General features: G+C 42.8%; 2 protein-coding genes across 3 annotated transcripts in view; one reads left to right on the top strand and one right to left on the bottom strand.

Moving 5' to 3' along the window:
- Window positions 1–5,817, bottom strand: part of LOC115056232 (bone morphogenetic protein receptor type-2) — a 26,050-nt gene extending 20,233 nt beyond the window's left edge. Inside the window, exon 1 of the mRNA XM_029522522.1 lies at window positions 4,824–5,817. Coding sequence (XP_029378382.1) covers window positions 4,824–4,902 — 79 coding nt within the window. The 5' untranslated portion in view covers window positions 4,903–5,817. The remainder of the gene's footprint in view (window positions 1–4,823) is intronic.
- The window catches only part of nufip1 (nuclear FMR1 interacting protein 1), a 26,741-nt gene extending 16,321 nt beyond the window's left edge, over window positions 1–10,420 (top strand). The window contains exons 2-11 of one of the 2 annotated variants that reach the window (XM_029522542.1): window positions 7,156–7,499; window positions 7,653–7,726; window positions 7,818–7,922; window positions 8,015–8,077; window positions 8,161–8,237; window positions 8,355–8,447; window positions 8,571–8,776; window positions 8,953–9,093; window positions 9,273–9,535; window positions 9,644–10,420. In XM_029522542.1, the coding sequence (XP_029378402.1) occupies window positions 7,280–7,499; window positions 7,653–7,726; window positions 7,818–7,922; window positions 8,015–8,077; window positions 8,161–8,237; window positions 8,355–8,447; window positions 8,571–8,776; window positions 8,953–9,093; window positions 9,273–9,535; window positions 9,644–10,138 (1,737 nt within the window). In that variant the 5' untranslated portion in view covers window positions 7,156–7,279 and the 3' untranslated portion in view covers window positions 10,139–10,420. Of the gene's footprint in view, window positions 1–230; window positions 7,500–7,652; window positions 7,727–7,817; window positions 7,923–8,014; window positions 8,078–8,160; window positions 8,238–8,354; window positions 8,448–8,570; window positions 8,777–8,952; window positions 9,094–9,272; window positions 9,536–9,643 lie in introns of those variants that run through there. The other variant, XM_029522534.1, reaches the window with a different exon arrangement.
- The last annotated feature ends 36 nt before the right edge of the window (window positions 10,421–10,456 follow it).

The raw sequence follows: 10,456 nt of genomic DNA on the forward strand, positions 1-10,456 counted from the left end.
CCCCATCTGTTACCCTGGGACTGCTCCCCCTCCCTCCTCCTCTTAAAAACACCACCGCTCTGTCTGTGTCTGTCTGGGTCTGGTACAGTTATGTTAATCCCCCTCAAAGATTAGAGACCTTCATTATTATTGACCATGATGCTTTTATACCCCCCCCCCCCCCCCCCCCCCCCCCAACATGTTCCTATATACCTTAACTTCCCTGACAATGTGGTGAAAACACAGATGACATAGCAAAGAAACTGGCCTTCCAACATAGAAGGGAAGAGGGGGTTAATCTCAGATTATTCATGCACAAGGAAAAGTTGTGTTTCAGGCCGTGTCTGAATTTAGCCTTTGTTTATGATGACATCATTTCCTTCTTGGACGTCTGAACAGCCGCCTCGGGCCTGATGAAAGCGTGACAGCAGACTTTCTGCGGTTGTCTGGTATGATGATGTTTCACCTGTTCTACCAGTGATAACTGCTGCCGTGACGTCACTGCAAGCGAAATGCCTCGCTTCAAAACAAGCAAAGCCTAAACAACTATTATTGTTGAAATTGAAAACATGATCAAAAGTAAATCACGTCAAATTTTAGTTTCAGCTTCTAAACTGTGCGACATTTAGTGAGCTGAGCACAACAGTGCAGATCATGTTTTAAACATTTAAATGACAAAAAATAAGGAAGAGATTCCTTGATGATAGTAAATACGAGCAAAAGCCATTTAAACTAAAGCTACGCCAACAAATCAGCCAGCTGGCTTCGTTGGCTGGTTTATCTATACATAATAACATTTCTATGTTCTGTAGGATAATTCAAAATCAGAGATTACAGAGATAAATGGGACACATCACACCCTAAAAACCGACTTCTGCTCTGCTCATCTGTTTGCTCCCCGCTGGGATATCTCTTCGGCTGCACCCTGTTCTGCTGCAGCAACTACTGTAAAATGACTGCGAGGTTTAAGATGCACATGGCTCACAGTGGACAGCCATAGATTTGTCTTCTTGTATTCCAGAGGACATAAAAACGAGACCAATCACCTCCAGTTGCTATAAAATTACTCATCTTTGTACTTTGTGACTTTAATCCACAAAGAAACAAAACCTCCTGACCAAAATCATTCAGTCCATATTCTTGAGCAGCATTTACTGTCTGCTCGAGACTTATTGTCACTCCCAGTCAAGGAGAACAGTTTGTGTTAATCATAGGCTGTCACTCTGAGTTACTATCTCAAGGCTGCACCTTTTGTTTTCTAAAACATCCACTAATTTCTCCCTTTTGCCAATCCAGAAGATTGATTGAACACTGTTCTATTGTCTCTCACATTGCTTTTACTGCTGCTCAGAACTCAAAGCAAGGTACTAAGAGAAGCAGACATTGATTTTTTTCATCTAATAGAGTACAAGGCTAGCTGTCGTAGAGTCCAAATGGCTCCCCTCCCCACATTCCTCCATTCATTGGTCTGTTTCTCACTGCAGTCAGCGTCATCTCTCCTCACCAAATAACTGATATTTCATGAAATATCTCACAATGTGGCCTGAGTGCAAAATACTGAATTGAAGCATGTCCAGTACTTGTGTGACTATACTTCCTCATCTTACAGTCTAAATTACATCTGTCCCGTTGTGCGTACTCCGATGCTCAATTGCTGCTTCAGGAGTGAGCACGCATCATTTTACCACCTCTACAGACACACTGCCGCTAGTTCTCCTCTCATTTCACCTTTTTTCTATTTTGGAATTTTACAGATTTTACTCATTTAATAACTTGCGTTTGCCTCCTGCATGATGAAGCATCACATCCCAAAAAAGACCCGAATGCACATTGAGCAGTTCAGCTTTAGGGGTGCAAACACACAACTGCAGAATGAAATCTGCACCTTTTACAGCAGATGCATTAATTGTTATGTGGCTTTGTTTCACAGTTAAACTTATTAGCCAATTAATCAATTAGTCTATTTGCAGTAAACAATCTCTCCTGTTCAAATATAATCAGTTCATCCTGCACGTCATCTACCAGTTTATTACTATGGTTTTACAATTGATTACCTTTCAAAAATGGGGCAAAAATGAATTAGTAGATGTGTCACCTTTTTTGTAAAACTTGAAGCTATTATTGTCTAACAAAGCCAGCAGCCCCAAATTAAATTCATTTTCAAACTTATCAGTCAGGAGCTATATGTGGTGTTTATACTGCATGCTGTCTGCTCTGTTGAAGCCATGTTTTCACGTTTTAGCTGATTCTTCCTCCACCTCATCTTCTCCAACAAACATTTCTTTAAAAGCTGATTGGGTTTAAAATCTGACAGCGTCAAAGTCTAATCTAAGCCAGCAAACAGACTCGCGGGCACTGAGCATGCCTCCATAATCTCAGGCCACTAACTTCACTTTTTTTGCTGAGCCGCTGATGTGACAGCAAAGCTGACAGCTTGGCGAGCCCCCTCCCTCCAACCCCTCTCACCAGCCTGGGGTGGCTGGAGGGAGAGACGGCCTGGTTGGATAACAGTGGGCCTGTCGACGCCACAGTATGGGCCTACAGGGGACAGCTTCAGGATTTGGACAAGCAGAGCAAAAGAGCATTCCATTTTGTGCTATGGTATAATACTCCAGCTCTAATCCTCTTTGGACCCCCAAAACCTCCATCTTACCTGGGACAGCAGTAAAAATGGCCTGAATGGGGGGGCTGCGGGATTCATTTCCAGTTGATAATAAATCAGGGGTAGGGTTAGCCCAAAATGAATGGCACTACTTAAGAAAACCTGCCGTCACACTATGGGTAGCGTCTGCAGGGCTGTGCCATGCTTGGAAGTGTTGCTTTTCCAGATTTTGTAGCAGCAGGCATAAATACCCCCCACCCTGATTTATCACGGGGTGCAGGGAGCAGAAGGACGAACCAATTCAGCTGCCAACAGGTTAAGTAGATAACATTTGGACAGGAAAGGAATTATAATTTGAAAAAAGAAATTAAAAAACTTAATAGCCAATTTGGTGAAGGAGGAGTGATGGGAGGGAGGCAGCGATAGGTGACAGGTCACGGAGATGACCAACATGTTCCTGCACACCATTAAGCCCTCTGCTTCCTCTGATTGTCATCCTCATCATCATCCTAACAAGTCGAAGAAGTAAACAGTTGCATTCAGGAAACAGCACTACAGAGTGGTTTGGCTCCTCTGTCTTTACAGGCATTACCAAGCCTGACTGCGGCCCTAATTAATTTTGCACAGTGCAATGATTTGGATTTATTGGCTGTTTGCATGACACACATACATTTAAGCATCCATTAATTGTCCTGCTATTGATTGTTGAGTACATACATCAGTCCTCTGCCAGTCACCATCGTTGTTAAACTGCTTGAGGGAACTACTAATTTGAATATCATGTCTCATCAAGGTGAGCTTATTGATGAAGTAATATTTCTCTATGAGAAATCTTTCAGGATAATTTACTGCTGTCCATTTTACTGATTATAATAGTCAGGGATGAAAGAGGAGATACCTGATCTCTACTGAATCACACTTCTTTCATACCTTTAAAGCGCCATATACCTGAAAAGATCAATGTCTGTCTCTTGTTTGATTTTAAAGCAGATCTAACGTGTGTATTAATACTGTCAAAGTTTCAGAGTGTTCAGACACTGAGCTTTAACAGCATCAGTGTTTACCTGAAATCTGTTAAAAGTTCCATTTGACCGAGAAGACAACCAGACTTGTTGTGACTCTAAAACTACACTTAGATAGTTTTCTTGTGGACACCAACACTTCAAATTCACACTCACAAGGTATTAAATCTAAAACCGTCATGTTTCTCTTCTTGTTGCCTATTGAGAAATGCAACATGGGCAATTACAGTGTTTGCTTTTCATTTGAAGTAAAAAAAAAGAAAAGATATATATATATAAAAAAATACCACTTGTCCATTAAATTCAAATGCAAATAGTTGCAAATAGGGAAATTGCCTCACAGCATTATCAGTGTAAAGTAATGAGCAGTCAGAGTGAGTATTTAAATTATACTCCACACTCACATATTCCCCTCAGCAGCAGTTATTATTCTAAGCTTCTGATAATAGCCTGTCTATGAATGTATGGAGGAGCCACAACAATAACACACTCAGAGAAATGATAATACATTAAGAGGCTGTTTATAAACCCCTTCACACGCCGGTTGAGGAAACCAGGTTACACAAGACCACCTATTTTTCTAGCAAACTGCCAAACCCCGACCATGCTGATCCTCCATCTTCCAAATGTCCCATCTTGTAAAATATCTTTCCTGTCTTCCCACACATTCCACCGTCTTTCCCTTGCAATGCACAGTTCCTCCATCTCCGCTGTGCAGCCCCGCTACTATCTTATCATGCTCAAGGTCTCACAGAAGCCTGGCTTCAGCCCAAAGTCTTGAACAGGGGGCACAACTTGGCAGACAAGGACTGCAGTATGTTTGGCAGTGTTTTTCCAGGCCTTTGTACACAGAATGATTAAAAAGGAGCCAGGGGTGCATTCGCTTCTCACTTCAGGAGGCCATATCTGTGAAGGTTTACTTTAGCCACAATGAGAGGAGCTCCACAGAAATGAGTCAGGCAGACATCAAGATGGGAAGGGCAGATAAGCTACAGACGAGCACACACACACACAAACACAACAGGTACAGGCTGTTGTTATAATTATGTCTGATATTGTCTGTAACTAAAGTTAAATTACACAGCAATAAACTTTATTTGAAGTAGCTTTAGGCTGTGACATCTGCAACAATAAGGTTCAGCACAAACCAAAAATGAGAGCATCAAATATTGATGGAGAGCATTTCCTACATAAAATCAATTCAGCAATCAGCCACTCACCAGCCACAGAAGTCAGGAGAATAGTCAGGCAGAAGCCAAATTTAGCCAGTGATTTCATTGTAATTCGGCCCCCAGCCATGACAGTGTGGGTCGACTTTGGTCTGGGAGTTGAAGCTCCTCCAAGTCTTGTTTTATTTGTTCTGGTCTTCTGCCTTTTCGAGCCACCAACGTCGTTTTCAGCCCACTTTTCTTTTTTTATCTCCTCATGTCAGCTCAATAACTTGAACTGCTCTCTCAGGCATGGACGTGGAACAACACATCGAGAACTGATGCGAGGAAGGGGACGAATAACAAATAATAAAGCACTTATTAAAGTGATTTCGATCACTTAACGCGAGTTGAGTTGTTCCTGCTGTCGGCTGCAGCTGGTCAGAGGCAGAAACACCGAGCAGCTAACTTGTTTCTCCGATCTGCCATTTACGACCGACCAGCGACCAACGTCCCTTTCTGCTAGCCGACATGCTAACTGTCTGGAGCTGAAGAAACTTGTGCAAAGAGGCTAAATGTGGCAGAAAACGGCTAACACGCAGCTAATCCATCTGTATACAGACCCCTCTTGGGTGTGCACTTTAGATATCATCCACTCGATCGCGAATATTCGGAGAGATTTCTCGTCGGGGTCTTTAGCCGATTAGCCCGGTCGCGCTATCGATGCTAACGGGCGCTAGCCTAACAGCTAGCCAGTGAGTTTTTCTCGTCCCATCGTATTTCACGATCTCCGGTGTGCAGCGAGGAAAACACAAAATTCACAAATAAACGGCGCCTACGGTGAGCCCCTCAGCCTGCTGAAAAACGGCGATCATCGCTCCGGTGGCTGGCAGACGGCGGCGAGAAGGGGGGTGGGATGAGGGGGTGCGGATGCGGGGTGTCCTCGTCTGGTTCTCGGCAGCGTTTGGCACCGACGGGTCGGAGCTCCGCTGGGCGGTCAGACAGACAGGCAGGGCGGCTGGGAACGCCTCGTTTGCAGGCTTGTCTGGACCGCTCGTCTCCAGTATCAGGTTGCTGTGGGTTGGTGATGTGAGGGGGGGGGGGGGGTCGGTCCTGCACAGCCGGGAGGGGACCGACAGCGCCGCTGTGCCGCAGACTGTGGACCCAACAGCCCGGAAAAGACTGCTGCATGTAAAAGGGTTATTACAGCACAGTCACACAGCCATTACTGCTCTGATAATCTGAAGTTCTGCTTCTCTTTCACTGTCACGCCTCTTCAGTTAAATTCTGTAAACAGTTTTGGTATATGCATGCTCTATAGCTCTACATTAATCTGCAGTGATTTCCACCAAAGCCTAGATAGCATTTATAATTTTCATCCAAATCGATAAAGGATTTATTAGAATGATAAGACAACAACAGTGTCATAACACCTTAACACACACACAAAAATCTAATTTCAATCAAACACCGAGATTTAACAGTAATTTCCATCTGCGATTATATGCATCGCAATCTAGTCATCTGTAAGTGTCAACAGTACACAGCTGCAGTTGTCAGAGCTGTAATTTATTTTTTTAATGTGAATTTAAAGGTAATTTGTTCCAGTTGGCAAAGTCTATTCTGCCCAAACACTGTTTTCTATTTAACCACTTTTAAACGGCTGTTTCATCGCTGACAGTCCTGTAAAACATAATATAGCTTTATAGCATTATGACACCCAAATACTTTCTGCCAAGTGATGAAAATGCTAAAAATCCAAAAAAACGACTCATAGTTTAAAGCGGTTGTTTCATAAAAACAGCTGTGTAACTCAGTTTATTTAAAACTTGTGATTTGCATAGTGATCAGAATTAACAGTCAGCCATTACAAGTTAACAAATGAATGCAGAAAAGCAATCTGAAAACACACACACACACGTTTAGCAGCAAAAATGAAGAATAACTGTGGAATTCAAGAAACTTTTATTCGCCCTTAGGAGGAAGAATAACGTGACAAATGAACTGTTGGAGTATGAAGAATATTAAAAGTACAAGGAAAAACAAATAGCGCAAAACAAATACATCCACCAAACACGTTCCCATTTTAAATAGCTTAAAGGGAATCAACTATAAACTGATATTAAAATGGGGATAAATGTGGTTTATATTTTTTTTAACATATAAAATAGAATATAAACTCCTCACAGGTTTTCCTCCCAACCTGGCAACCTATGACGAGCTGTCACCAAACCTCACGAGAATTTGTCACAAATTTAAAAAGCTTCTTAAAAAATCTCTCTCTTCTTTTTAGTTATGTGCAGTTTCTTTAGAATTGCAATAATTAAATTGAAAAGTTATTTTAACAGACGTAGACTTTTCCGACTTGTTCGTGTGTTTTGTGCTCTTCCGGTTCTCCCGGAAGTGACGACGTGTGTGTAAACTCGAGCAAAAACAAGCACATGTGAGAGCTGCATCGTGAGAAAACCGTGAAAATTAAGTCACCGTCACCGTCACCGTCGACGTGAAGTGAGGTGAGGCACCGAAGAATGGCTGACCCGGGACACTATCCTCCGCCGGACTTTGACAGTCCTCCTCCCGGCTCCTTCCAGTCCCGGTCCAGCGGCTTCAAGCCCAACATGTGGAGCTGGACCGAGGCGCCCTCAGAGTCCGGCTGGTTCTCCGCAGCCCAGGCGGGCTGGCACCACGGGGCACCGGGGTATGGAGCCCAAGGCTGCCGCGGAGGCTTTGGAGCAAAGCGTCCATACGGTGAGTGTCCCGGCTGATTCCAGGTTATCAGTCTCTGTTAGTTTTGGTTCAATAATATGTCCTCATGTTCACACATATGTAATCAAGAAAATAAAAAGTCAGATTGAGATTTTGTGTTTTTATGTTGCCTTTGGGCTTGTGTCATGTCCTCAGGTCAAAACTTTGGTCATGAATGGTATCAAGGTGGGAGACAGAATTACAGACCCCACGGCAATCATGGAAATAAGGTCAGATCATGAAATCCTGTCCAAGCCTTGTTTGGGTGTTGTCGTAGATCTGCTGTGCATTCTGGTAATCTGCTCTGTCTGTGACCCACAGCAGAGAAATAAGAAAGAGCCCGAATTCTCCCATTTTTGTGACACCTGTGACCGAGGTTTCAAAAACCAGGAGAAGTATGACGAGCATGTGTCTCAACATGTCAAGGTAATTTGTTCCGTCTGATGCAGTAACTTAAGCTTTGCTTCGTGTTGTTGATGCACATTACTATGGATATTTTTCTTAACTGCTCCTCGTAGTGTTCTGTGCCTGACTGCAGCTTCACAGCTCATGAAAAAATAGTCAGCATCCACTGGAAAAATGTAAGTGAAACAACCTCGTGTCTCAGTTTAGGACTCTCAGGGGTGTCATTTGCTGATTTTCATAATTTATATGTTGACTACAGAGCCATGCACCAGGAACAAAAAGAATCAAGCTGGACACACCAGAGGAGATTGCAAAGTGGAGAGAGGAGAGGCGCAAGTCAGTACTCACCAATGTATTATCGTCTGTTTTTATGTGGATTGTATGCATTTGATGTCTGCTTCCATTCAACAATATGTGATGGCAACTTTTATTCAACTTCATGAATATTTCCAGAAACTATCCAACAGTTCAAAACATTGAGAAGAAGAAAAAAGTGATGGCCATGCGAGAAGAGACAGGAGGCGTTCTCGAGACAGCTCAGTTTAGGTACATGTCTGATTTTCATGTGTAAATGAAACGTTTGACTCTACAGTAGTGCAACAAGAAATAAGTCTTCTGACATGACATCTGAACTATTTGTATCTAAATCTATACATTTTACATTTACAGGCGAATGAGAGGAAGAGGCAGAGGCAGAGGACGTGGATGGGGTCGTGGTCGTGGTCGTGGTCGCGGTCAGGGTACCATGGGGTTCCAGGATCAACACCCTGCAGACCCAAACTCATCAGATGGCAGTGCTACAGCAAGACCTCCACTGCTCTCCCAGCCCTGCAGGGACGGGGATCCACTGGGGGCACTGGCCAGCAGTGACCATGGTGAGTGACATGTAGCAGGATTTCAGTAAAACTGTCTGCTGTCTGAATGTAGGAACATGTCGACTCATCTTCATCCATCATTAAATTTTGTGGACAGAACCACAAAGGAAAGACAACAAAGAGGTCCGTAAACTGTATTTATGTTTTTGTTGTTTGTTTTTTTTATTTTCCTGCAGATTCTGACAAAGAGGAATCGATTGTTGGGCCCAAGACTGGTGGACTGGTGGTGCCCCCAAAACAGATGAGCTCAGCTCTGGGCTCCTTGATTGCAAACTATGGCAGTATGACTGAGAGTGAAAGTGATGAAGAACCAGACAGTGAGTGCTCATCTTCAGCTCATTAGAAAAACATTTACTTCTTTTATTGCTTCACTTTCTGCTTGTGATGGTAGTTCATTTTTAAACATGAAACAAAAAATACTTGACTAAACATTGTCCCTTTAAGGTCTCCATCATTTCGTTTCAGTGTTCATATTATCCTATTCCTTGTGTTTCAGCTATGCCTATTAAGAAAGCCAAAGACCTTGTGCATGAAAACCAGGTTCTCCTGAACACAATAGCACTGACCCCACAGAATGGACCCCGTAGAGGTGTGGAAACCTCTTCACTGGGAACAGAGACCAAGAAGACTGCCCAGACTGAGCTTCCTCTTTACACATCTAACAATAGAAGAGGAAGAGGGGGGAGAGGAGGGAGAGGAGGGAGGGGTGGTAAACGACAAGATGCACAGCACAAATATGCTTCCACTCTACTTGAGATGGTAAACAGATTATAGAAGCATATTTCTTATGATCTAACGAGAAAATAATCTAGTCAGTGCAAATTCTCATCCTCCGTGACCTTCTCTGTTTTCTTCTTATCTGTTTAGTTACTTGCCCCAGATATTCGCCATGAGAGGAATGTCCTTCTGCAGTGTGTGCGCTACGTAGTCCGCAACAACTTCTTTGGCGTGGAGAGCAAACCTCAGCTCCAGGATGGAAGTGGAGCTACACCAGTTATTGCAACTAAAGGGCGTGAAGAGAGGCAGATAAAGCCATCAGAGGAAGTCGGGTCTGTTTCCCACGCTCACTCTCCTGCTGATAAAGAGAGAAGTTCAACACAAAATAGCACAACAATCCCAGACACTGGCAATCAGGCAAACTCGGAAACAACTGAAGCTGCTGTAGTTAACAAGGATTTGCCACAGAACTGCCATGAACAAGTCCTGTCACAAAAACCTGAGGACCCTCCTAAGGAATCATCATGTGGGGAACAGGTGTCCAGCGACTGCCACAGCCTTGATTTGAAATTTACTGACAAAATCACATCTGCCTCAAATGTGTATGATGATGAAATCTGGGAAAGCCCTGGTGTGGTTTTGTAAAACCCCAACACATTGCCATTTTGTAATAATATTTTCCTCTAAGAAAAATTAGATTTTTTTTTTTCATATTGGTCTTTTTTTTTTTTTTTTTTGTTAAGAAATATCTTTTTATGTAAAATGATCCTTGTTTGATTATCAAGTATAATTTGTAGGATATTGTCTTATTTTTTTCTGGTGAGATAAATTCACTGAACTCAACTTATTGATAAGACATCCTCTTCCCTTTAATTTTCCTGAGCTAAGGAATTAACCCGCTGTACGTTTATCCTTCTGTATTAAATTAAACATCAAAAAGGGAAGTTTTACATTTTAATTTCT

The sequence above is a fragment of the Echeneis naucrates genome, chromosome 2, assembly GCF_900963305.1.
Source record: "Echeneis naucrates chromosome 2, fEcheNa1.1, whole genome shotgun sequence".
Taxonomy (NCBI): domain Eukaryota; kingdom Metazoa; phylum Chordata; class Actinopteri; order Carangiformes; family Echeneidae; genus Echeneis; species Echeneis naucrates.